Source organism: Salvelinus alpinus, chromosome 17 (assembly GCF_045679555.1).
Source record: "Salvelinus alpinus chromosome 17, SLU_Salpinus.1, whole genome shotgun sequence".
NCBI lineage: Eukaryota > Metazoa > Chordata > Actinopteri > Salmoniformes > Salmonidae > Salvelinus > Salvelinus alpinus.
The window spans coordinates 24,626,431-24,651,994 of NC_092102.1; the positions used below are offsets into that span (position 1 = coordinate 24,626,431).

Genomic DNA, 25,564 nt, shown 5'->3' on the forward strand with positions numbered 1-25,564 from the left:
CCTCCGGCCTCCAAGCTGTGCCTGTCCCTCCTACCTTAACCCCCCTCTCCCCAGCTCCTCTCTCTCACACACTCTCACTCTCACACACACACACACCACTGCACACACATTCTAATCCTCTTTCTTTTCCTCCACTCGCCGCTTCAGCTTCTGAGGCAACTCTGACATAAGTTACCCAAAAGTCAGTGATAGGGGGGACCAACTGTGAACAGGTTATGCGTACATGTGACTGTGTGTGTTAGAGAGAGAGAGTCCACCAGTTAGCTCAGAGTGGTTAATCTGTTTCTCCCTCCCTCTATGCCTTTTGTTGCGGCCCCTCACTTTTCCCCTGCTAGCCTGGATAGAGGGAGCTGACACTGTGCCTGCCTGCTCTGGACTGGATATGGCGTAGAGACACCCTGACGCTATCCTGACTGGATGTTCACCCTACCAGCTGGTAAGACCCTGCTTCAGCGCTACTCTAACTTTACAGCAGTTACGCTTTCATTAAGTGTGTTTTTATGTCTGTTATAGTATGGAAGGAGAATGTGTCTATGTGGAAATGCAACCATGTCTCAGTCCTCTTTTGTGTGTGAGCTGGCTTAAAAATCACTTGTGGATTAAGTTAATGTTCAATATACATTTTGTTTCAAAGTCAGCGCTTCAGAGATTAACATCGTACCCAGTCAAAGTGCTCTCTCACTCTTTTTCTTGCCCTTTCCCCGGTTCCTCTCCCTCTTTTCTCTTCTCCCCCGGCTCATTCTGCAGCCCCCTGCTCATGTTTCCAGCTTCCTCCTGTTGTTTTCTGCACAGGTTTTCTTCTCCTCTCCGAGCGTGCTCCCACGCTCTCTCAAAGAAAGGAAGGAAAACAGTGATAACCATTTGCGGAGCAGCAAGATGGAGCTGCTTTAGTTTTCCCTGTGTCTTTAATAGTGTGGAACATTTAAGTGTGGCTTTTTGTCTTGCTTGTTTTGTTGTTTTTGGAACAAAGTTTTATTTTTGGGGCGGAGGGGTGAGAAAATTGGAAACAGACCCACCCACACTGGAAGTGAATTAGCCCGCATTTGTGATGTGTTGACTGCCAGAGGACAGACAAATTGTCAGAGAGGACTTTGCTAAAGGCAGAGGGAATATGTTTGGCGTATTCTGTTGTTGTCACTAAATCCCCATAGTTTACATGTGCTTAGGAACCGGAGAGGAGAGGACAGGAGAGGAGAGGTCTGGCCTCTGTCATGGGCTGTTTTGAAAGGGAGGGAGTGGCTTGTGTCCATCTGGGACAATCCCAAGTGCTGAGTGCTGAAAGCTTCCCCACCCTGCTCCCAAACCCTGTTTCCCTCTGCATACACAACTGGTAGGGTTGTAGAAATGTTAACTTGACTCTGAGTGTGGGCTGGGGGAGTCTGTGCATAGTCTCTGACAGTGTTGTGCATGTTATCATCGTAGCTAGGTCACCAGAGATGTTGGTGATACATCGGCTGTGTTTACACAGGCAGCCCAATTCTGATATTTTTTCCCAATAATTGAGAGTTTGACCAATTACATCAGATCTTTCCACATCAGATCTTTTCGGTCAAAATACCAATTAGTGAAAAAAAGATCAGAATTGGGCTGCCATATTTAACCACCGTGTGATTGTTATGCATGCAGACTCCATCAATCACTTAGCCTGTTATAACAACATACTGATGCTTTCTTCACTTTTATATACTTCAAATATGTCCACCTTACAGAACAAACTTACAACTACAAGGATGCTCTCAATCTAATCTTCGCTGTGTTTGTCACAGACAGATAGCAGATACTATAATGCATTCCACTTGCCTCACTCCTCATCTACAGTAGCCTATCTTGTATCTCTCTACACCCTTTACATTCCACTCTTTCATTTGCCTCTTTATCAAATACCCTCTCACTTTCTGTCAATGTATCCCTCCTTCTTTTTCTATCTGACTGTCACTGTCTGTTACTCCATCCAGTTCTCTCTCCCCAGCCCTCTTCCTCCCAGCCTGTGTAGTCAGTGATAAGGGGCAGCAGCAGTAGCCCTTCCTGTCCTGACTGGAAGTGTTGATTTCCACTCCAGTCTCTGGACAACCCTGCCCCTGTCCTGTGTCCACTGGGAACCTCCTTCCACTCTGTGTGTGAACAGCTCTCTCTCTACACACACACACACACACACACACACACACACACACACACACACACACACACACACACACACACACACACACACACACACACACACAAAACAGCCACACGCACGCACAAACAGCACCACGTACACACAAAATAATTTTGATCAAAGTGGCTGTGTGATTTGAAGCCTCACTGAGTATCACCACATTCAGACTGGAGGCAGAGCAGTATTTTTCCTAGCCCATTGAGCCTGACTGAACAGATGGGTGAGAAAGGACTCAGTTACTGACCTTGGGTGTGGGAGAGGCCACGGGATGATTGGCTAATTACCTCCAGTGTTGTGGTATACCCACTTCGTTCATATGGGACACCAGGGGTGCCGTTGAGCTTAAATCAACACCAACGACACTCATTCATCACCTAATGGCTTCCATTTACTGTGAGTGGCCCGGGGCGGTGGGGAGGGAGGTGTTGGAGGGTGCACAGTGGCTGTAATGCTGTGGCTGTGGCTGTGGCTGGAGGTCAGGAAGGGTTAAGAGGTCACATGGAGCCTAGGAGCAGGACTTCAGGGCAGGATATCCTGTCAGGAAGAGCCATGGTTTTCTCTCCCCTTTATTCCCAGGCATGGAGGGCTAGTGGAGTCAGAGGACACAGTGAATGTGGGGGCAGGGTGGGTACTGGTCTGGTGTAACATTTCACTCACATCTCAAAACAAATGGAGTGACAGATCTTCCACGTTGCCCTCCAAGGGTTGTGTATCTATGGCAAACTTGTTTGGTGTATCTAATGTTGGACAATAGACAACGGTAGGCCTGACTGTGCCTATTGAATTGTTTTGTTGTGTTTGGTATTCCAGAGATGTTCTTACCCCTGTTGAGTCCAGATGAAGTCTTTAAGTGAAGAGGTGCTCCAGATGAAGTGGCTGAGAGACCAGGGTTGAGATTAATGAGGCGGAGTTAGAGGGGTCATGGAGAAGATGATGCTAAGGGGCAACAGATGGTTCAGAGGCAGTGGAAGCTGCTGAGGGGAGGACGTCTCATAATAATGTCTGAAAAGGAGCGAATAGAATGCCATGAAACACATGGAAACCATGTGTTTGATATATATGATACCATTCCGCTCCAGCCGTTACCACGAGTACGTCCTCCCCAATTATGTTGCCACCAACTGTTCAGAGGAGAGATGCAGAGAAAGCACGAGTGGTTTACTACCTTACTGACCGCCCTCCTCTGGTGATACAATGTAACTACAGATGCTGCCGCTTTGCTTACAAACTTCAGGCCTGATAACATGTCATAAAATGATTTAAACAATGTTGATTGTTACAATCAGAAAGTGTTTTATTTAACCTTTATTTTAACCGGGAAAACATATGGAGACCTAGGTGTCTTTTACCAATGGGCCCTGTATATACAACATAAATATACACATTATACTCAAACATATACACATTAAAATACAAAAACACAGTCATGGGAAGCATCACAAATCACCCAGAAAAACAGTTACATTCCTCCACAAAATGAGTCCCCAATCAATACTCTAAATTGCCCAAACGGAACCAGAACATCAAGATGAAATGTATTTAGAATTTTGTTCCAGGAATACGGTGGATTAAAACTAAAAGCAGATCTACCTAGCTCGGTGGAGACCCAAGGAACCTCGAGTTATCCAATCCTGTGAACTGGTTACGCAACTCTGGTGTCTATACTTCAACAGCAAAGTTAGATAAGACAGAATTTATGAAGTAGGGCCTAGTAAACAAAAATGGAGTAATGTAGAGATCTATGGGTCTTTAGCGAAGTCCAGACAACCTTTTGATACAGGATGCAGTGATGAGGTTCAAAACTGTCACCTGTCAACAAAACCAAGGGCACTATGGTAGATGGCATCCAAAGGTTTAAGCAGCTGCCCTTTTAATAAATAATATCACCATAATCAAGAACAGATAAAAAGGTTGACTGAATAATCTGCTTCCTACTGCTTAGAGAAAGGCACAATCTGTTTCTGTAGAAAAATACAACTTCTTAGCTTCTTAACCAGCTCCTCTATATGTTGTTTAAACATCAAATCCTTATCAATCCAAATGCCTAAGCATTAATATGCGGGAACACGTTCGATTGGAAAACCACCTAATCAGTGAACATGTAGTTCATCTGAAACATTCTTACGAGAGTTTGAAAACAACATGTAATTGTTTAAATCAGGAAGGGATTCTAAAATAGCTATATAATCTGACTGGTTTTGACACATCCAGATCAACAGTCAGGGCAATTGCATACATAATAGTATCATCTGTATATAGATGAAGTAAAAAAAAAAAAATTGGATTGACCAATGGGGTTTATATGAGTAGTGAAGAGAAGAGGTCTCAAAATCAACCCCTGTGGTACACCTTTATGTACTTCAAGAAATTCAGACTTAACCCCATCAATCATGATGGCCTGAGTTCTGTCACTAAGATAATCATGAAACCATGAACAGGCGTCCGAACTCAGGCCGATCAAGGAAAACGTATTCAATAAAATAGCATGATCAACAGTATCAAAAGCTTTTGACAGTTCCACAAACAAAGCATTACATTTAATTTTAGTGTCTAAATCATTGACAAGATCATTAAAAACTACAGTGGTTTCTGTAATAGTGCTATGCCCAGGCCTTAACTTAGTACTTGTGTAACATTTTATATACATCTAGGTACATAGAATTTCTCACATTCAAGGACCAGATAGGCAGATAAGTAACTGATACTGTGTGTGCGTAAGATAGAGATGGAAAGGCAGAAAGAGATATAGAGAATGTGACAGGCTATTTTGGGCTTCTCTCCATGTCCTACGCCCACCTCGTTTGTCTTGTTGTTAGTGAGAATAGTGGGAGTTGAGATGTGAGATCTCATTCTGATCGCCGATACCGATATTGAGGTGCCCTCTGGGATTCCCCCTGGGCTGTCTTGCTCTCTTGAACCATCTACAAAAAATGCATGAAATCAGTTTCAAGTTTAATTTGAGAAGGAGATTTAGTTTCCATTGAGCTTTGACTGAAAATTGCCACATGTGGTATCTGTATGAATCAATATTAAAAATAGCAAACATAAGGTATACCATAGTTATTTCCTATAGTATTACTTTATATGAGGTATGTGCTCATGTGAAACTCATCAGACATACCACCTACTACCTAATGTTGGATTGAATAGATTATCATTCTCCATTAAATATATATATATGAACACAGTAGAGCTTGATGACTGTTCAAGAGAGAACCTAGTGTGAGCTGTTTTCCTTTGTTTTGGAAAGTGACTGTTTGAACCTGGTGGTGTACTGAACAGAGACACTGATGATGTACAGGATAGAGAGCTCTAACCAACACTTTCCAGTTAGGCCTCTGACACAGCCAGCTGTATGTTTCAGACTCTCGCTCACACAACCACCCACCATGTTAGTGAACGAATGGACACTAAAAACCCATGGAAAATGTGCTATGAGTGTCCCTGTGTATATGTGCGTATTTTTTTGTATGACTGTGTGTGAATTGGATTCTGTACGTGCAGTTCAGGGGGTGTACGACTGATAAGCGAGGGCCAACAGACATTATGCTGGGTCGCAGATAGCCTAGTGGTTAAGAGCATTGGGCCAGTAAATGTTGTTGGTTCGAATCCCCGTGCCGACTGGGTGAAGAATCTGTCGGTGTGCCCTTGAGCAAGGCACTCAACCCTAATCGCTCTGGATAAGAGCGTCTGCTAAATGACCAAAATGATCCTGTACTGTAAACCCTGTCCACGCCATCCTTCACTGCTGCTCCTTGCTTATATACAGCACTGCACACTGTTATCCCATTTCTGTCAACCTCTTTCAAACACACACACACATACACTTGCATGTGTGCACAAATACACACACGACTCCACTATTAAACATCTAAACATCCACTGATCCCATTGTAGTATTCACTCTCCAACAAACTGTCCTGTACTCAAGTCCATTCTCCATATGTCTTTCTCTATGCTCTCTCTCTCTCTGCCATACTGTGAGTGTTATAACGATATGACTGCTCTCTCTCTGCCATACTGTGAGTGTTATAACTATATGACTGCTCTCTCTCTGCCATACTGTGAGTGTTATAACTATATGACTGCTCTCTCTCTCTGCCATACTGTGAGTGTTATAACGATATGACTGCTCTCTCTCCGCCATACTGTGAGTGTTATAACTATATGACTGCTCTCTCTCTCTCTGCCATACTGTGAGTGTTATAACGATATGACTGCTCTCTCTCCGCCATACTGTGAGTGTTATAACTATATGACTGCTCTCTCTCCGCCATACTGTGAGTGTTATAACTATATGACTGCTCTCTCTCTCTGCCATACTGTGAGTGTTATAACTATATGACTGCTCTCTCTCTCTCCGCCATACTGTGAGTGTTATAACTATATGACTGCTCTCTCTCCGCCATACTGTGAGTGTTATAACTATATGACTGCTCTCTCTCTCTGCCATACTGTGAGTGTTATAACGATATGACTGCTCTCTCTCCGCCATACTGTGAGTGTTATAACTATATGACTGCTCTCTCTCCGCCATACTGTGAGTGTTATAACTATATGACTGCTCTCTCTCTCTCCGCCATACTGTGAGTGTTATAACTATATGACTGCTCTCTCTCCGCCATACTGTGAGTGTTATAACTATATGACTGCTGCTCTCTCTCTCCGCCATACTGTGAGTGTTATAACTATATGACTGCTGCTCTCTCTCTCCGCCATACTGTGAGTGTTATAACTATATGACTGCTCTCTCTCTCCGCCATACTGTGAGTGTTATAACTATATGACTGCTGCTCTCTCCGCCATACTGTGAGTGTTATAACTATATGACTGCTGCTCTCTCTCTCCGCCATACTGTGAGTGTTATAACTATATGACTGCTCTCTCTCCGCCATACTGTGAGTGTTATAACTATATGACTGCTGCTCTCTCTCTCTCTCCGCCATACTGTGAGTGTTATAACTATATGACTGCTCTCTCTCTCTCCGCCATACTGTGAGTGTTATAACTATATGACTGCTCTCTCTCTCCGCCATACTGTGAGTGTTATAACTATATGACTGCTGCTGCTCTCTCTCTCTCTCTCTCTCTCTCTCTCTCTCTCTCTCTCTCTCTCTCTCTCTCTCTCTCTCTCTCTCTGCCATACTGTGAGTGTTGTAACTACATGACTGCAGCTCTCTCTCTCTCTCTCTCTTCGCCATACTGTGAGTGTTATAACTATGACTGCTGCTTCCATACCTCCTTATCCAGCATTTTTCACATTCCTTTTGGCTTCTTAAAGGGAAGGACCCTGTTGGCAAGCTGTGACCATCCTCACATCAGACACATTGCTCACTCCTCCATTCTCTCTCCTTCACTCCCTCTTCTTTCTTTTCTCACACTGCAGTAATAAAGTATAGGCCTATCAGTTCACATATATGTAACTGTTTCACTCTCCCACAGCCTGGTGTTTTTGTGCCAGGACATTTACCAGGAGGCATTCTGCTTATATTCACTACACTGCTGGTACTGGTCACTTAGACCATTGTACATTGTGTTTCATAATTGGTGAAATATGAGTCTCCAGAGATTTAAAATGATCTCATTTATATACACACAAGTAAATGCCCAGTACTGATTTTTACAACTGCATACTGTCCACACATGTAGCTAACATAAAGGCCAACAGCGTCTTGATATTAACAGCCTCATGAGGTTTGATTCAGTGGAAAGGTTCTCAACAGCTGGCACAATAACTGTAATCTAGTTATATCTATATTGAATTCAAATGCTCGTATTTACCAACTTTCTGCTTTAGGATGACTTAGTGCTTTGGTTTTCTTTTAATCACAAAATGGAAGTGATTCATGGCAGGAAAACATATTTCACACAAATATGCGGTTTTTAAACATAGATTAAAATGCTCAAATTGAATTTCTAAAAAGCTTTATTCTATATTTTGATACTGTCACGTCCTGACCTTAGAGATCCTTTTTATGTCTCTGTTTTGGTTGGTCAGGGCGTGAGTTTGAATGGGCATTCTTTGTCTGGTGTTCTATGTTGTCCTTGTGTTGTATTTCTGTGTGTTTGGCCTGATATGGTTCTCAATCAGAGGCAGCTGTCTATCATTGTCTCTGATTGAGAATCATATTTAGGTAGCCTGTTCCCACCTGTGTTTGTGGGTGGTTGTTTCCTGTGTTAGTGTTTGCACCATACGGGACTGTTTCGGTTGTTTGTTTGTACTTTTGTTATTTTGTTCAGTGTTCTATTGAGTTATTAAATATCTCATTATGGACACTTACCACGCTGCACATTGGTCCGATCCTTGCTACTCCTCCTCAGACGAAGAGGAAATCCGTTACAGATACAGCAAGAATACAAAATGTGTATTATTTCTTAAACCATAGATGCTGAATTATTGTGGATATTTCAGAAATTGTATCTTGATCATTTGTTGGGTGATGATGGAGTAGGCCACCAGGGTGGTACCATGCACTGTGGTGACCTGCAGGCTGTCTGCCTGATATTTTACACTCAACAACCACCACCACTGTTGGCAACTTCTGGTCTCCCGGTTAGCCCTTTCCCTTGTCATCTTGATCAGACATTATACTAGACATCGGAAAAATAAAAAGTCCCTATTTGTGAGTGTGTGTTGTAGAGTAGATGCATTGAGGTCAGGGCAGGCAGAGAGAGACAGTTGTTTCATATGACTGGATTGGCTGGCTGGCAGGCATTCTGGGGCCAAGGGGTTTCAATAACAGGGACAATGACAAAGACACACTTTGTTTGTGTTGTGTGTTGTGTGCCTGATGGAACACTAGTGTACGTTTCTGTACAGTATGTTTGTGTATGACGGTATACTACAGTATATGTGCTTGAAGCTGTATGACCAGTGCTGGGGAAGCTACACTGAAAATCTAGAAGTGAGAATTAGGCAGGTCTGATGCTGAAAAATAAAGAATATTCTTGCCTACTTCACCCATATTTTATTTTGTTTTTGCCAAAAAACTAGTGTGTAGTTCCAGTAATTAGCTACACCACTACATGGTGTGTTTGCGTGTATGTTTGCGTGTGTGTGTGTGTGTGTGCATGCAAGCGTGCGCGTCTGACTGCCTGCTCTGAGATAATAGCCAGTACTGAGGGTTTAGGCTAGAGGCTGGGCACAGTGTTTACTCTAGCCTGTGTGCCACATGGTGTCCCAGTGTGCCGCATGGTGTGCAGCATGGTGTCCCAGTGTGCTGCATGGTGCCCCAGTGTGCCGCATGGTGTCCCAGTGTGCCGCATGGTGTGCAGCATGGTGCCCCAGTGTGCCGCATGGTGCCCCAGTGTGCCGCATGGTGTCCCAGTGTGCCGCATGGTTTGCAGCATGGTGCCCCAGTGTGCCGCATGGTGTGCAGCATGGTGTCCCAGTGTGCTGCATGGTGCCCCAGTGTGCCGCATGGTGTCCCAGTGTGCCGCATGGTGTGCAGCATGGTGCCCCAGTGTGCTGCATGGTGCCCCAGTGTGCTGCATGGTGCCCCAGTGTGCAGCATGGTGTCCCAGTGTGCAGCATGGTGTCCCAGTGTGCAGCATGGTGTCCCAGTGTGCAGCATGGTGTCCCAGTGTGCAGCATGGTGTCCCAGTGTGCCACATGGTGTGCAGCATGGTGTCCCAGTGTGCAGCATGGTGTCCCAGTGTGCAGCATGGTGTCCCAGTGTGCAGCATGGTGTCCCAGTGTGCAGCATGGTGTCCCAGTGTGCAGCATGGTGTCCCAGTGTGCTGCATGGTGCCCCAGTGTGCAGCATGGTGTCCCAGTGTGCCGCATGGTGTCCCAGTGTGCCGCATGGTGTGCAGCATGGTGCCCCAGTGTGCAGCATGGTGTCCCAGTGTGCAGCATGGTGTCCCAGTGTGCAGCATGGTGTCCCAGTGTGCAGCATGGTGTCCCAGTGTGCCGCATGGTGCCCCAGTGTGCCACATGGTGTGCAGCATGGTGTCCCAGTGTGCAGCATGGTGTCCCAGTGTGCAGCATGGTGTCCCAGTGTGCAGCATGGTGTCCCAGTGTGCAGCATGGTGTCCCAGTGTGCAGCATGGTGTCCCAGTGTGCAGCATGGTGTCCCAGTGTGCAGCATGGTGTCCCAGTGTGCAGCATGGTGTCCCAGTGTGCAGCATGGTGTCCCAGTGTGCTGCATGGTGCCCCAGTGTGCAGCATGGTGTCCCAGTGTGCCGCATGGTGTGCAGCATGGTGTCCCAGTGTGCAGCATGGTGTCCCAGTGTGCCGCATGGTGTGCAGCATGGTGTCCCAGTGTGCAGCATAGTGTCCCAGTGTGCTGCATGGTGCCCCAGTGTGCAGCATGGTGTCCCAGTGTGCAGCATGGTGTCCCAGTGTGCAGCATGGTGTCCCAGTGTGCTGCATGGTGTCCCAGTGTGCAGCATGGTGTCCCAGTGTGCTGCATGGTGTGCAGCATGGTGTCCCAGTGTGCTGCATGGTGTCCCAGTGTGCCGCATGGTGTGCAGCATGGTGTCCCAGTGTGCTGCATGGTGTCCCAGTGTGCCGCATGGTGCCCCAGTGTGCCGCATGGTGTGCAGCATGGTGTCCCAGTGTGCAGCATGGTGTCCCAGTGTGCCGCATGGTGTGCAGCATGGTGTTCCAGTGTGCAGCATGGTGTCCCAGTGTGCAGCATGGTGTCCCAGTGTGCCGCATGGTGTGCAGCATGGTGTCCCAGTGTGCTGCATGGTGTCCCAGTGTGCCGCATGGTGTCCCAGTGTGCTGCATGGTGTCCCAGTGTGCCGCATGGTGCCCCAGTGTACCGCATGGTGTCCCAGTGTGCAGCATGGTGTCCCAGTGTGCAGCATGGTGCCCCAGTGTGCCGCATGGTGCCCCAGTGTGCCGCATGGTGTCCCAGTGTGCAGCATGGTGTCCCAGTGTGCAGCATGGTGTGCAGCATGGTGTCCCAGTGTGCCGCATGGTGTGCAGCATGGTGTCCCAGTGTGCAGCATGGTGTCCCAGTGTGCAGCATGGTGTGCAGCATGGTGTCCCAGTGTGCCGCATGGTGTGCAGCATGGTGTCCCAGTGTGCCGCATGGTGTCCCAGTGTGCAGCATGGTGTCCCAGTGTGCAGCATGGTGTGCAGCATGGTGTCCCAGTGTGCTGCATGGTGCCCCAGCGGGCCAGCTGAGCCCCGTTTAGAACCCAAACAATGGCTGTCTTCATCCTGCCCTCCTCCTCCCTCCGTCCCTGTCACCGTCTGTCTGATGCCCTCCTCCCTCCATCCCTGTCCCCGTCTGTCTGATGCCCTCTCTCTCTGGACCACATTGTGATCTTGGGCAGAGGTTACCAGGTCTTGTCCTGAAAGGCCTAAAATAATATCTGTATCTATCTATGTCTTATTGACTTGAGTTGGAATGTACAGCAAAGTTGCAAAAATTCTGTGTATTTGAATGTAATTAAGAGGCATCCCAGGATCTTGCCGTGGAACATGGTTTAGGTTTTGACAGTACTCATCTTGCACTTTTTGGAAGCGTTGTCTTATTTTGTGTATTGATCCTGATTATAATATGTGTGTGAAACTGAGAGTCCTTGTCAGTGTAATTGTGCAGGTGGGAGTCGGAAGTTGGAAGTTTACATACACCTCAGCCAAATACATTTAAACTTAGTTTTTCACAATTCCTGACATTTAATCCTGGTAAAAATTCCCTGTCGTAGGTCAGTTAGGATCACCACTTTATTTTAAGAATGTGAAATGTCAGAATAATAGTAGAGAGAATTATTTATTTCCGCTTTAATTTCTTTCATCACATTCCCAGTGGATCAGAAGTTTACATACACTAAATTAGTGTTTGGTAGCATTGCCTTTAAATTGTTTAACTTGGGTCAAACCTTTCGGATAGCCTTCCACAAGCTTCCCACAATAAGTTGGGTGAATTTTGGCCCATTCCTCCTGACAGAGCTGGTGTAACGGAGTCAGGTTTGTAGGCCTCCTTGCTCGCACACGCTTTTTCAGTTCTGCCCACAAATTTTCTATGGGATTGAGGTCAAGGCTTTGTGATGGCCACTCCAATGCCTTGACTTTGTTGTCCTTAAGCCATTTTGCCACAACTTTGGAAGTATGCTTGGGGTTAATGTCCATTTGGAAGACCCATTTGCGACCAAGCTTTAACTTCCTGACTAACGTCTTGAGATGTTGCTTCAATATATCCACATAATTTTAGTCCTCATGATGCCATCTATTTTGCAAAGTGCACCAGTCCCTCCTGCAGCAAAGCATCCCCACAACATGATGCTGCCACCCCCGTGCTTCAAGGTTGGGATGGTGTTCTTCGGCTTGCAAGCTTCCCCCTTTTTCCTCCAAACATAATGATGGTCATTATGGCCAAACAGTTATATTTTTGTTTCATCAGACCAGAGGACATTTCTCCAAAAAGTATGATCTTTGTCCCCATGTGCAGTTGCAAACCGAAGTCTGGATTTTTTATGCCGGTTTTGGAGCAGTGGCTTCTCCCTTGCTGAGCGGCCTTTCAGGTTATGTCGATATAGGACTCGTTTTACTGTGGATATAAATACTTTGTACCTGTTTCCTCCATCTTCACAAGGTCCTTTGCTGTTGATCTGGGATTGATTTGCACTTTTCGCACCAAAGTACGTTCATCTCTAGGAAACAGAACGCGTCTCCTTCCTGAGCGGTATGATGGCTGCGTGGTCCCATGGTGTTTATACTTGCGTACTATTGTTTGTACAGATGAACGTGGTACCTTCAGGCGTTTGGAAATTGCTCCCAAGGATGAACCAGACTTCTGGAGGTCTACAATTTTTTTCTGAGGTCTTGGCTGATTTCTTTTGATTTTCCCATGATGTCAAGCAAAGAGGCACCGAGTTTGAAGGTAGGCCTTGAAATACATCCACAGGTACACCTCCAATTGACTCAAATTATGTCAATTAGCCTATCAGAAGCTTCTAAAGCCATGACATAATTTTCTGGAATTTTCCAAGCTTTTTAAAGGCACAGTCAACTTAGTGTATGTAAACTTCTGACCCACTGGAATTGTGATACAGTGAATTATAAGTGAAATAATCTGTCTGTAAACAATTGTTGGAAAAATGACTTGTGTCATGCACAAAGTAGATGTCCTAACCGACTTACCAAAATATAGTTTGTTAACAAGAAATGTGTGGAGTGGTTGAAAAATGAGTTTTAATGACTCCAACGTAAGTGTATGTAAACTTCCGACTTCAACTGTACATACATGTAGTACACAGCTGACCACATCCTGTACATACAGAACTGACATAGAGGCCTCTTCCCTCACATTAACTGACATCTGAACGTGGTAAATATTCTATAAAAATAAATTTCAACATGTTTTAACTGGGCCCTCTGTATGCCCAACCTCTGTTTAAACATTTTGGATACATTTGATTGAATTATATTCTTAGAAATTCTTAGTGTCTTACAGTCACTCTAAAAGAGTGTTTGTATGCATCAAGCCTCTGACACAGCATAATATGGGTAAAATAAAACAGTTTAACATCAGTCTAAACCAGAGCAACAGATTGGTCACTGCTGCCTGTCTTTTACATTTGGGTGTTACAGTGCAGGGTGGCTCACATAGGCCAGCAACTCGCCAATGCGCCTAAATTTCTGCCTGTGTTTGTGATCATGTGTGTGTGCCTAACTGTGGGCTGCTAGCCTGCTGTGCCGTTTCACTGTCACACACACTGTGGTCTTGTTATTTTCAGCTCATACCGGACGTGATTCAGACTGGGGGATTGTGTAATTGACAAGACAAACCACACACACATGCACACACTCATAAACACCCACACCTTGGGAGGATTTCTGGTAAGGGTGCTGGGCTCCCCCTGTGCATACGCATGTGAAGGCGAGTATAACCCACAGCCTGCATTAGGTTTCGTTCTTGGTGTGCATGAACAGTTTGTTTTACTGTTGAGCTTGAAAACTGCATCACAGAGGTTGAGTGGAAATAAAAGCAGTGCTCAAGTCGGGGAAAACAGCCTTTGAAAGATGGACTAAACTCTTTATCATAGATCACTTTCTGTCATTTCCTGTCCTCAAAACACGCACAGCACACGCAGGTGATGCTCGACTCCTACCTCAAACCCTCATATTGTGTTATTTGCTCCTCTGCAAAAGATGTACACATGTAGGATCTGATTTTGAGTCCGTTTGCTACAGCAGGAAATGTGCATTATTATGTGGATTATAATTAATAGACATTTTTGTTGGGGTTGATAAAGTTTTCGTCAGGAAAAATCAAGTCTGAAATTTCAACGTGGATATGACAAACTTCAGAATCCTTTTTAAACCTCAAATACACGACAAGTAAAACATGTCCTGCATTGCAAGAAAGTTTTCCTGCAACAGGGTGATCAAATTAAGATCCTACATCTGTAGACAACTGTGTCATTCGGATGTTTTAATCCAAACATCACTATTTATATACTGTTAAACAAAGCATCAGGGTCACAGGAAGAGTTAGTGGGAGGTGACAGATAAAGTTATGTGCATGGGTTACCTTGTCCAACAGATAGACAGGAAGCCCTTAGTGACTATTTAGATCGCACCATTTCCTAGGAGCTACTGTACGCATTCATAGACATTTCATAGAATTTGTCTGTGAAATTTAAGATGCCCAGATAAAGCTGACAAATTACATTTTAACTTTCATCTTTTCTCAGAGTTCCATATTTCTCTGCTGTAACCATACATGCTGCTAATTGAGAAATTGAGACAATAACTACTAGCACTTGTAAACTCTATATCATACTGTTAGGTTTACTTGATTGATGTCATAAGTTTACATGAAAATGCTACATTGAGAAACATATTGGAACAGAGAATATTTATTATTACACAAGTTATTACATTTTTATAATAGCGTTGTCCAAAAAGTACGAGTAGAGGACTCTAACATAGTTATTCTATTGCAATAAACAGTGGTTGCCATGTCAGCAGGTGGAGCTGTAGAAGCCATCTGACAAAAACTGTGAAAAGTATTGTGTTCGGATTGGCTACAGAGTGTACCAATAGGAAGCTCCTATACTGAAACAATGGCAGAGAGAAGTAGTGTGATGTCAACGCTATTTTTGGTGGTACCCGCCTAGATTTCTATTTTCGTCTTCTTCAGGGGCTGGACTTACCAAGTTGCTTGCGACAACTCTTTCTTTCTCACTCTCTTGTACTACTAACGAATCTCATCCTTTGACCCTGGTCCCGTTCCCTGTAAGTCCTTTCACAAATAGCCTAGGCTTCACAGGACGAATCATATCATAGGCTTTTTTTTGTGGAGGAGTAGCCTGTTTAGAATGTGGAGTTATTTTGTGACTTATCCTTACAAGGTAACACCTTTTCATTCATGCCCATAACTTGCGAGATCTCAGATAATTGTTCGGTGTTATATTGCAGCAGTAGAGTACCCTATATACCTGGGAATGTATCATATTGGTGATGTTTCTGTGCACTGCAGTCAGGTCTGTCATTCTAGAAATAGGTTGGCAACATTTTTTAAACAAGTCGATTTAATTGGGGCTACAATCAACCTCTCCTCGCGGGGCCGTCTTGTAAATGTAGGCATATTATTTCTCTCCTTTCTCGTTTCCATGGCATCCCCTCAGAGCAGATGTTCAGGCCAGGGCAACAGGTTTTCTCGGAGTGAGAAAATGAATTCCACTTTTGAATTGTTACAATAAAGTTCGTGATCGTGAAGCGATACTTTTGTCGGAAACAAAGTGTTTCTTACTTTTTCTGAAAGCTGTGTAAGCTCCTTTGTTTTAGACAGCCTACACTTTTCATATATATGTTTGAAGTTATCACGAAGATAACATTGATAATTCATTGCTCTGATGATTGTGAATAATACACTTTCTCTCCCGGTCTGCAGATGCAATCACGGCGTCGGGACCTACCCTAGACAAAGACCAACGGGACAGCGTTTTTTCAAGAGTGGCAGGTAGGCCCCCTAAATGTGTCACTTGAGCCGTGAAATAACAATGTAACAACTTATTGCTGCATATCACCTCACGGTCTTCAGAATAGGCCTGCCTAGGCCTGGCCTACATATATATATCTTTTTCAGAATGAGACCATTTTTAGATGGGCTACATCTGTTTGCATGTCACCAACCAACCCACCCACTATTCACGTTTCTTTGAACAGGTCAGAACAGTTATGCAGTTGTCAGAAACGTTCAGATCTAGCCTATTCTGTATGTCTATAACAATCTATGCACTGACAAATATGGAAATTTCCTGGAGAAAACATTGTTCTGGGTTGAGCGCTGCTAATGATGACGAGCATGTCATATTTCATGATTTGTCAGAGGAAGTAAAGTATTTTCACTTTAAGCACGTGATTCTCTAGATATATTAACTTTTAGAGCATCACACGCACACACGTACGCACACCACAACACTACAGTAGGGTAGGGGATCCTATGTTGAATAGGGGATCCTATATTCTTATGTTCTCACACCACAAAGTACTCCCAGAATGACAAACACAGTACATATGAATAAGTAAAACATGTACTGTGTATGTTGTTGTTTTGAATCTGATGGGGATGAATCCTGTTTGAACTATCAATCAGTGTTTATTGTAAAGGCTGACATGCTTATTACGTGTGTGGAATAGTTGGCACTGACGGTCAGTCTGAGTGTATATATTAGCTCTGACTGCTAGCTCTTGCTGTGCCAGGCTTATGTTCCATCCTTTCAAACGAGTCCGATTTCCTTAGAAAAACAGAGTGAGGTCATGGCCGAGGCTGCAGTGTCCAGTTTCATGTGTGTCCATCCAGGCCAACTGACAGGACCCTTCTCCTCTGTGTCCCTCTACTCTGTCGCTATTCATCAGAGGGCTGTGCGTCTCATTCTCCGCTAGCTGCTGCTGTTGCTCTGATGAGACACACAAGCCCCCTTAATTGAAGTTAAACCAATGAGGTAATTAAAACTAGGCTGTGGTCCATCAGCGCTGTGCTGTGGTTGTTCCTCAGATCCTCCTGTTGTGATTCTACTGCCACATGCCAGAGGAAAGATACTGTGTCTGTGATGTGTTATGTGCCCAGACGGTAGTGTATCATTCCATAGCAAGAAGCTCAATATCAGTCAAAGATATTTTCTAGCAGTTTGGATTTGGGTCATGACAGCCTATTCAGAGTCTGGAACCGAGTACGTGTCTGGTTTTCTTTTTGTCAGGACGAGGTATTTGTTGCTTGTGAAACCACATAGTGAAGGGTTGTGATACGGAGAGGGAAGAGGATGAGAACTCACCAACCCTAAAAAAATATAGTCTTACATTTCCCTTAACATACCAGGAAAGGAGGAAAATAGAGATAACAATAGCAAGATTGTTTTGCAAGGAGCTGCAGTAAAGATCACGTTTCCTGTTTCTGGCTGAAACCCGGGTCAGCTGACTCCCTCTTCCCTCCCGTTGCTGTCTTGAGAGAAAAAGCCCAGAGGGTTGAATTGAACTTTTAGTCAGGGAGGCAGAGACTTTTAGTCCTGTATTAGTCCTATATACAACTCGACTGAAGTTGGATAGATTGATCGTTTGCTGTCCTTTAGATCCATGAAATCATTTGATACAGGTAGAGTTTCATACTCCTGGTGGGGACAGACCTTGTTATCTGTGGAACCAAACATTGTTGAATGTGAAATGTGAGTCTGGATCCCTGAGGCAGGCCTGTACATTGTGTCCCTAGTCATGCTGTCCAGGAATTGGTTTAATAACGGCAGCATATACATATAGCATTTACCTCTCAGGCCAGTTGGACATGTTAAAAAGTTACCAAGTCACCTTAAGCAAACTCCCAGATCTAGTCAGTTAATGGCCTGATGCTCTGCTAATGGTCTCATGCTCTACCTGTGTTAACTTTAAATGCCAGGAACCAAGAAAATAAATCTACTTATAGCTCTGAGGTTTGCTTACTGGATTTGGCCTTTCTAGGGAGTTTTTCCTAGCCACCGTGCTTCTACACCTGCATTGCTTGCTGTTTGGGGTTTTAGGCTGGGTTTCTGTACAGCACTTTGAGATATCAGCTGATGTACGAAGGGCTATATAAATAAATGTGATTTGATTTTTGAGATGGATACGTTTCTGGTCTCCGATAACGACTGTGGGTTTTGCAGTTATGTATTCAGTGTGTGTGCGTGCGTTTGTGTGTGTGTGTGTACATGTACATGCGTGTGTGTGTTACCAAGAATTTTAATGTCCTCTTCTGTTGTTGTTCATCCAGTCAGAAAAGTGTGACTCTGCATATTCATGGTTTTCCCAGAACAGTTGTTAAAGTTTAAAAGTCTCAGAGAGTTTGCGATAGGGAGAGAGATAGAAAGAAAACATGATAACTGCAGAGGGACACAGGGACTTAAACTTGGCGAGAGAAAAACAGAGATGTACGGATGTCAGAAAGATGTCATTATCTGCATTTTTGTGTGCACTCATATGTCGTTTACCTTAACCACTGAATTATACTGTAGCCTCTCCTCTTCTCTCAGAGAGCAGTAAACGTAGCAGAAACTCTCCTCTTTCCTTTCTGTGTCTCTGCCAAGCTGGGCTGCCCATGAATGTTCTGTTTTCATAGTACCTTAGGGTTAGCAATCCAGGGGCCTTTCTTCTCTCCTCTCGTCCCTCTCTCCCCACCCAGGAGCCCGACCAGGGTTCACTACACAACGTCCCCATACTGCTGACCTCTGGGTCAAGTGGCGGAACTTTCGTGTACCTGTCTGTTCTGCTCTCAGGGTGATGCAGGAAATTGTGTTTGACTTCGTAGTCATGGTTATACAGTACAGGTTGCTCCTCCACGGTTCAGTGCAACAGGCTTGTTGAGATGCGCTATGTAGTCCTTTACTGGGTGCATCCTCTTCTTAAATAACATGACAGAGAATGAAACCGCAGTAATTGATGCATGCAAGACAAGTGCAACCTTTCATATCACACCATGTAGCCAGCAACACTTAACGCGACTCGACTGGCTGTCCGTAACAATGTTTGTTTTAGTTTCTTGCTAAGAGATGGTGTGGTGATACGGTGGTGGCATGGCTGAGACAGGTGTGTGTTGTTGTGAGGGTTGTTGATGTGGGTGTGTTGACGTATGTTAGGCCTGGGTGATGAGAGGGCCATGCAGAGTCTCTTTGAGAGAGTTGCTGTGTTGAGTGTCTTATCTCACTGGGGCTGTGGGGAATGTGTTTGATGTTGGAGGTGGATGGAGGGGTGGAAACACACACACACACACTGGCTTTAAGGGAGTGACTAATCAAATAACCTCACCACCCAGCAAACAGGGGGTGTCACGAGGACATTCAGAGATGTTCCCTTTAGGTCCCACAATTCTATCCTCCTGATTCCTGCTTACAAGCAAAAATTACAGCAGGAAGTACCAGTGACTCGGTTTATAAAAAAGTGGTCAGGTGAAGCAGATGCTAAACTACAGGACCGTTTTGCAAGCACAGACTGGAACATGTTCCGGCATTCTTTCGATGGCATTGAGGAGTACACCACATCAGTCACTGGCTTTATCAATAAGTGCATCGAGGACGTCGTCCCCACAGTGACTGTACGTACATACCCCAACCAGAAGCCATGGATTACAGGCAACATTCGCACTGAGCTAAAGGGTAAGAGCTGCCGCTTTCAAGGTGCGTGACTCTAACCTGGAAGCTTATAAGAAATCCTGCTATGCCCTGCGACGAACCATCAAACAGGCCAAGCGTCAATACAGCGCTAAGATTGAATCGTACTACACCGGCTCCAACACTCGTCTTATGTGACAGGGCTTTTACAGACTACAAAGGGAAGCACAGCTGCGAGCTGCCCAGTGACACGAGCCTACCAGACGAGCTACATTATTCTATGCTCGCTTCGAGGCAAACAACACTGAGGCATGCATGAGCGCATCAGCTGTTCAAGACGACAGTGTGATCACGCTCTCCGTAGCCGACGTGAGTAAGACCTTTGAACAGGTCAACATTCACAAGGCTGCGGGGCCAGACGGATTACCAGGACGTGTGCTCCAGGCATGTGCTGACCAACTGGCAGGTGTCTTCACTGACATTTTCAACATGTCCCTGATTGAGTCTGTAATACCAACATGTTTCAATCAGACCACCATAGTCCCTGTGCCCAAGAACACGAAGGCAACCTGCCTAAATGACTACAGACCCGTAGCACTCACGTCCGTAGCAATGAAGTTCTTTGAAAAGCTGGTAATGGCTCACATCAACACCATTATCCCAGAAACCCTAGACCCACTTCAATTTGCATACCGCCCAAACAGATCCACAGATGATGCGATCTCTATTGCACTCCACACTGCCCTTTCCCACCTGGACAAAAGGAACACCTACGTGAGAATGCTATTTATTGACTACAGCTCAGCGTTCAACACCATAGTACCCTCAAAGCTCATCACTAAGTTAAGGATCCTGGGACTAAACACCTCCCTCTGCAACTGGATCCTGGACTTCCTGACGGGCCGCCTCCAGGTGGTGAGGGTAGGTAGCAACACATCTGCCACACTGATCCTCAACACTGGAGCCCCTCGGGGGTGCGTGCTCAGTCCCCTCCTGTACTCCCTGTTCACCCACGACTGCATGGCCAGGCACGACTCAACACCATCATTAAGTTTGCAGACGATACAACAGTGTGATCAACATGCCTGGTCACCGACAACGATGAGACAGCCTATAGGGAGGAGGTCAGAGACCAGGCCGGGGGGTGCCAGAATAACAACCTATTTCTCAAAGTAACCAAGACTTAAGGAGATGATTGTGGACTACAGGAAAAGGAGGACCGAGCACGCCCCCATTCTCATCGATGGGGCTGTAGTGGAGCAGGTTGAGAGCTTCAAGTTCATTGGTGTCCACATCACCAACAAACTAGAATGGGCCAAACGGCAATTGCTCGGCCTCCGATCACAAGGCACTACAGAGGGGAGTGCGTACGGCCCAGTACATCACTGGGGCTAAGCTGCCTGCCATCCAGGACCTCTACACCAGGCAGTGTCAGAGGAAGGCCCTAAAAATTGTCTGACCCCAGCCAACCCAGTCATAGACTGTTCTCTCTACTACCGTATGGCAAGCAGAGTGCCAAGTCTAGGACAAAAAGGCTTCTCAACAGTTTTTACCCCCAAGCCGTAAGACTCCTGAAAAGGTAATCAAATAGCTACCCGGACTATTTGCATTGTGTGCCCCCCCAACTCCTCTTTTACACTGCTGCTACTCTCTGTTTATCATATATGCATAGTCACTTTAACTATACATTCATGTACATACTACCTCAATTGGCCCGACCAACCAGTGCACCGTACATTGGCTAACCGGGCTATCTGCATTGTGTCCTGCCACCCACCACCCGCCAACCCCTCTTACACTACTGCTACTCTCTGTTTATCATATATTTATAGTCACTTTAACCATATCTACATGTACATACTACCTCAATCAGCCTGACTAACCGGTGCCTGTATTTAGCCTCGCTACTGTATTTAGCCTCGCTACTGTCATTTTCACTGGCTTTTTTACTGTTGTTTTTATTTCTTTACTTACCTATTGTTCACCTAATACCTTTTTTGCACTGTTGGTTAGAGCCTATAAGTAAGCTTTTCACTGTAAGGTCTACACCCGTTGTATTCTGCGCACGTGACAAATACACTTTGATTTGATTTGTTTCGGCGTGACGTTATCCCTCTGACGTTCTGAGAACGTTCTAAGAATGTTGCGTGATGGTCCCAAAGGAACGTTCTCTAGTTGAGTGTCATCCGAATAGCAATGATAGGAGAGATCATGTGAGGATATGACAGAGCCAAGTAACTTGGTGTATAGAGAGAAGAGGGCGTAAAACTGAGCCCTGGGGGACACCAGTAGTAAGAGTATGTGGTGCAGACACAGATCCTCTCCACGTCACCTGCTAGGAGCGGCCTGCCAGGTAGGATGCAATCCAAGATTGTGCAGATCCTGAGACGCTGAGATGATCTCAGCATTCTTGACCGCTGATCAGCAGTTCCAAACGCTGCCAGAGAAGCGGAATTCCACATGGGTTGTGTGCGCAGGGTACACTAAATTAGATTGCAGCCAAGTGGTGGGGAGCGTCTGTAAAGCCTACAGGGAGAGGTGCAAACGGGTGTAGAAAACACACACATAGTTAACAGAGCTACAAAAGAGCAAAATGAGATCTGTAATAACCAGATACTCAGGGGAAAGAGTAGTGTGGAGCCTTCCTCTCTTTCCTTCCTCAAACAACTCCACAGAACAATTCGGCAGAACCGTCTTTGTTTCGGCGACGGTCTTAGTTTTACGACACGACCGCCACTGACACGACCATGGCCACCATAAAGGCCTGAATAACTAACACTAATTGCTAATTGCCTAGGAGAGGTGAAACATCTCCCCTCCCCCAATATAGCCACTGATTACCAAAATAAGTCACAAATTGATCCTAGTTGATGTGTCAACAACTATCTGCAAATTATGAGCAGTCAGCAGTTCACACTCCAAGTAGGCTACTGGGAAAACAGGCAGCAGTTCACACTCCAAGTAGGCTGCTGGGAAAACAGGCAGCAGTTCACACTCCAAGTAGGCTGCTGGGAAAACAGGCAGCAGTTCACACTCCAAGTAGGCTGCTGGGAAAACAGGCAGCAGTTCACACTCCAAGTAGGCTGCTGGGAAAACAGGCAACAGTTCACACTCCAAGTAGGCTGCTGGGAAAACAGGCAGCAGTTCACACTCCAAGTAGGCTGCTGGGAAAACAGGCAACAGTTCACACTCCAAGTAGGCTGCTGGGAAAACAGGCAGCAGTTCACACTCCAAGTAGGCTGCTGGGAAAACAGGCAACAGTTCACACTCCAAGTAGGCTGCTGGGAAAACAGGCAGCAGTTCACACTCCAAGTAGGCCGCTGGGAAAACAGGCAGCAGTTCACACTCCAAGTAGGCCGCTGGGAAAACAGGCAGCAGTTCACACTCCAAGTAGGCGCTGGGAAAACAGGCAGCAGTTCACACTCCAAGTAGGCCGCTGGGAAAACAGGCAGCAGTTCACACACCAAGTAGGCCGCTGGGAAAACAGGCAGCAGTTCACACACCAAGTAGGCCGCTGGGAAAACAGGCAGCAGTTCACACACCAAGTAGGCCGCTGGGAAAACAGGCAGCAGTTCACACACCAAGTAGGCCGCTGGGAAAACAGGCAGCAGTTCACACACCAAGTAGGCCGCTGGGAAAACAGGCAGCACTTAAAGTATATGGCCCTAGTTAGACAACAACAGATTATCACTCCTGGAGATAGCAGGAGTCCTCTAGCTATAGCATGAAGCAAAGTAATGAAATGGTATCGGAGTTTTAAGGCAAGTGGTACACTGTTCAGCTAAATTAGTGTAAAAGTCTTTAAACAATGACACTATTATTACATTTGACATAATCACTTAGTACTGACTTTTCAATATGACCCCGCCTGGGATTTGAACTCACAACCTATGGATTTGAGGTATCCTAATCTTCCTGTTGCGCTACTAAATCTGTAGAATTTCAGAAGTCTCCTACACATTCATGACCTATAATACATCTCTGTACTTAACAGAAGAGTGCCATCTGCACTGATATTTAAAACCTCTTAAGGATCGGACCCTTTTTTTAAATTTTCGCCTAAAATTACATACCCAAATCTAACTGCCTGTAGCTCAGGACCTGAAGCAAGGTTATGCATATTCTTGATACCATTTGCAAGGAAACACTTTGAAGTTTGTAGAAATGTGAAATTAATGTAGGAGATTATAACACATTAGATCTGGTAAAAGATAATACAAAGAAAAAAAACATGTATTTTTTATTTATTTGTTTGTTCCATCATCTTTGAAATGCAAGAGAAAGGCCGTAATGTACTATTCCAGGTTAGACGCAATTTAGATTTTGGCCACTAGCAGTGTATGTGCAAAGTGTTAGACTGATTCAATGAACCATTGCATTTCTGTTCGAAATGTTATATCAAGACTGCCCAAATGTGCCTAATCGGTTTATTAACCTCTAAAGGATCGGTGTATCCCCCGCGGGACTGCTGAGCTAACGTAGGCTAATGTGATTAGCATGAGGTTGTAAGTAACAAGAACATTTCCCAGGACATAGACATATCTGATATGGGCAAGCTTAAATTCTTGTTAATCTAACTGCACTTTCCAATTTACAGTAGCTATTACAGTGAAATAATACCATGCTATTGCTTGAGGAGAGTGCACTCTTATTAACTTGAAAATGTATTAAATGATCAGTTAATCTGACTATTCTCTCATTTATTTCATTTACTAATTTCAGCATTTTGAGCTTAGTTGTCTAATGTTGGTGGGGCATATTATAAATATAATACTTTTTCTTCAGTGTATTTTTAACAGTGCTGAGATTTACTTTAAAGTGCAAAGTGTAGGAATAGGCCTACACGTGAAATCAGTAATTGATAGACATGGTGGAATAGCAGGGAAATCGGAATGCTGTGAACCAAGAGGTTGTGAGTTCAAATCCCAGGTGAAGACATGTTCAATTATAATTACTGTATGACTAAGCATATGTAATGTGTGTCAAATATGTAAGTTGAAAACACTATGTTAAAAGCACTGTCTGTGTGTGGATGTCCCTAGCATTGCCAAAAGACAAAGTGTTGTGAGTATATCAGAGCCTTGTGGAACTCATGCCCTATGTAGAGGGGGAAAATGTTTATTTGAGCTCATCAGGTGACGTCCCCGGGACAAACAGGGAACAAGACAAAAACCAACAGAGGACCATGACACAATGTCCCAAGAACGTCCTACAAATGTCCTTGGGACAAACCGGGAACTAGACAAAACCTCCAGAGGACCATGGCACAACATCCTAAAAATGTCCTCGGGGATGTCCCTGGGACAAACGGGGAACTAGACAAAACCTCCAGGGGGACCAAGGCACAACATCCTAAAAATGTCCTCGGGATGTCCCTGGGACAAACGGGGAACTAGACAAAACCTCCAGGGGGACCAAGGCACAACATCCCAAGAAAGTCCTAAAAATGTCCTCGGGACCAACCGGGAACTAGAAAAAACCTCCAGTGGACCATGACACAATGTCCTGATGACTTTAGGCGACCATTTCTTGACGTCCTAACGACTCATTACTGTTTGCAGGGCAGCTGCTTTTGAAGCAGAGGGTCTGAAAGGCGCTGACAGCTGTGGAGTCCTTCAGACCCTCAAAAAGAAGGGGAAAAAGAGGGGTTGAGTAAAACAGAGGGAGAGAGAGAAAAAGAGAGCGAGAGAGATGGAACTGAGAGAAAGACAGAGAGAGAAGGGGATGTAGAAGTACTGACAGATCAGGGTATATGGGATTGCGGTCGACAGGCACTATAATTAGAGATCCTGGGTTGCACAAGGTTGATTTAGCAACGGTTAAGAGAAAAACACTATCATTGTTTAAAGGCCCAGTGCAAGCAAAAAC

The 25,564-nt window shown here is 45.0% G+C and overlaps 1 protein-coding gene across 7 annotated transcripts in view; it reads left to right on the top strand.

The window, feature by feature from the left end:
- Positions 1-280: 280 nt before the first annotated feature.
- The window catches only part of LOC139542578 (histone deacetylase 7-like), a 71,525-nt gene continuing 46,241 nt past the window's right edge, over positions 281-25,564 (top strand). For 4 of the 7 annotated variants that reach the window (XM_071348179.1, XM_071348181.1, XM_071348180.1 and 1 more), the window contains exons 1-2: positions 281-436; positions 16,015-16,083. In XM_071348179.1, coding sequence (XP_071204280.1) covers positions 418-436; positions 16,015-16,083 — 88 coding nt within the window. In that variant the 5' untranslated portion in view covers positions 281-417. Of the gene's footprint in view, positions 437-15,263; positions 15,473-16,014; positions 16,084-25,564 lie in introns of those variants that run through there. The other 3 variants (XM_071348184.1, XM_071348186.1, XM_071348183.1) reach the window with 2 other exon arrangements.